The sequence below is a fragment of the Crocuta crocuta genome, unplaced genomic scaffold (assembly GCF_008692635.1).
Source record: "Crocuta crocuta isolate KB4526 unplaced genomic scaffold, BGI_CrCroc_1.0 scaffold7230, whole genome shotgun sequence".
Lineage (NCBI taxonomy): Eukaryota > Metazoa > Chordata > Mammalia > Carnivora > Hyaenidae > Crocuta > Crocuta crocuta.
This window is the reverse complement of record NW_027527264.1, coordinates 1-1,785: the sequence shown is the minus strand read 5'-3', so window position 1 is coordinate 1,785 and position 1,785 is coordinate 1. Positions and strand designations below refer to the sequence as shown.

General features: G+C 47.9%; 1 protein-coding gene across 1 annotated transcript; it reads right to left on the bottom strand.

The window, feature by feature from the left end:
• Window positions 1-204: 204 nt before the first annotated feature.
• LOC144231247 (olfactory receptor 51V1-like) lies at window positions 205-1,235 on the bottom strand. Its single transcript, XM_077763717.1, is given in 2 exon segments — window positions 205-1,034; window positions 1,037-1,235. Coding segments are annotated over 2 exon segments (1,029 nt in total).
• Window positions 1,236-1,785: the final 550 nt, after the last annotated feature.

Here is a 1,785-nt window from a genome sequence, read left to right as displayed (position 1 = left end):
AGAAAACTTTTCATGAATATGTAACAGCAAAACTTCTTTTTTGTCTAATGCTTTAGGAAGCTTCTTGAGTTCTTTAATAATCAGGTCATCATAGAAGACCATAAAGTTATGAAATTATTATTGCAAATTATTATTATGCAAAAGAGGTTGCACACATTGGAAGTATTCTTCTGGCCTTAAAACGTTCTGATAAATCCAAGGCTTTTACCACATTTTCAGGGAAAGCCACTTCTTCATCCTGTTTCGGATCTGCTGGGTCTTTACACTGTAGATGATTGGATTCATCAGGGGTGGAAAGAGAATGTAGATGTTGCCCATGAGGACATGAACCGAAGGGGAGAGATGCTTCCCAAAGCGGTGCACCATGGTGAGGCCAATGATGGGGATGTAAAAGACCAGGACAGCACAGATGTGGGACACACAGGTCTGCAAGGACTTGAGCCTCTCCTCGCGGGAGACAATGGCCAGCACTGTATGCAAGATGAAGACACAGGAGATGAGAATAAGCATAGCATCTACCAACAAGGTGAAAATCACCAGAGCCAGGGCATAGAAGCTGTTGAAGCGGATGTCAGAGCAGGTGAGCCGGAGCAGGTCCTGGTGCAGGCAGAAAGAGTGGGAGAGGATGTGGGGGTGGCAGAAATGGAAGAACTTCAGACGAATAATGACAGGTAGAATGGACACAGCTGCCCTCATCAAAATGGCCACCATGAAATGAATGACTCTACTGTCAGTCAGGATGGATGTGTATCTCAGAGGATTGCAGATGGCAGTGAAGCGATCAAAGGCCATGGCAAGAAGGACTCCAGACTCTGTGCAAGAAAGTCCATGGACAAAGTAAGCCTGTGAAATGCAGGCATCTAGAAAAATCTCTTGGCTGAACCCCCACAGTATCCCTAGCACTGTGTGCACGGTGGACACCCCCATGCACAGGTCAGTGAGGGCCAGCATGGCCAGGAAGTAGAACATGGGCTGGTGCAGGCTGGGCTCTGTCCGGATCACGTGCAGCACCATGCAGTTTCCCAGGAAAACTATGCATAGACGGNGACGGAGGAGAAGGGAAGTGAAAACCAGGGATAGTACTGGTCCAGGCCTGGGAAACCTATGAGAATGAATATCGAGGTATTGATAATGGAAGCAGAAGAAGCAGACATGATTATTTGAGGGTAATGTTCAAGATGAGATAGATGTTTACCCACAGTTTTGTCCAACTCTCTGCTCTGTGTGGAAGCCATTGAGTAAACACAGATCCTCACATTGTAGTGCAGGAGAAGCTAGTGTAGACCCCAGGGAGGCTCCTCTCTGCAGGAGGAGCTACAGCACAGGAAGGTCTCACAGGGAAGTCCTGGGTATTAGGTCTCAGGTTATAGGAGCAAATTATCGTCCAGACCATTGTGGGCAAATCAGATCATTCCCTTCCTTAACGTTAGTCCCTCTGAGCCGCTTGCGGGACACACAGCAGATGAGGGTGGCAAAGCTATAAACAGCATAGGGCAGCTCCTGCTGTGCTGTCCCGAGGACACCTCTGCAGCTGTCCTGTGGCCAGTGCTTGTGGCAGGAGGAGTCAGAAGGCTCAGGTTTATGAGGAAGGAATGAGAAGATTGTGTTTTGGCCACGTGGTCCCAGGCTCCTGGGAGGCATATTCCCTCTTGGTGGTTGATGCAAGTTGAAGATTCCACCTGTCCCCTGTAGACTAGTGTCTCCCTGGGATTGAGAGGAACAGATAAATGACAGCATTTCCCTGAGTCTACAAATTTTTTTCAGGCAGGTAGATTCACTATATAA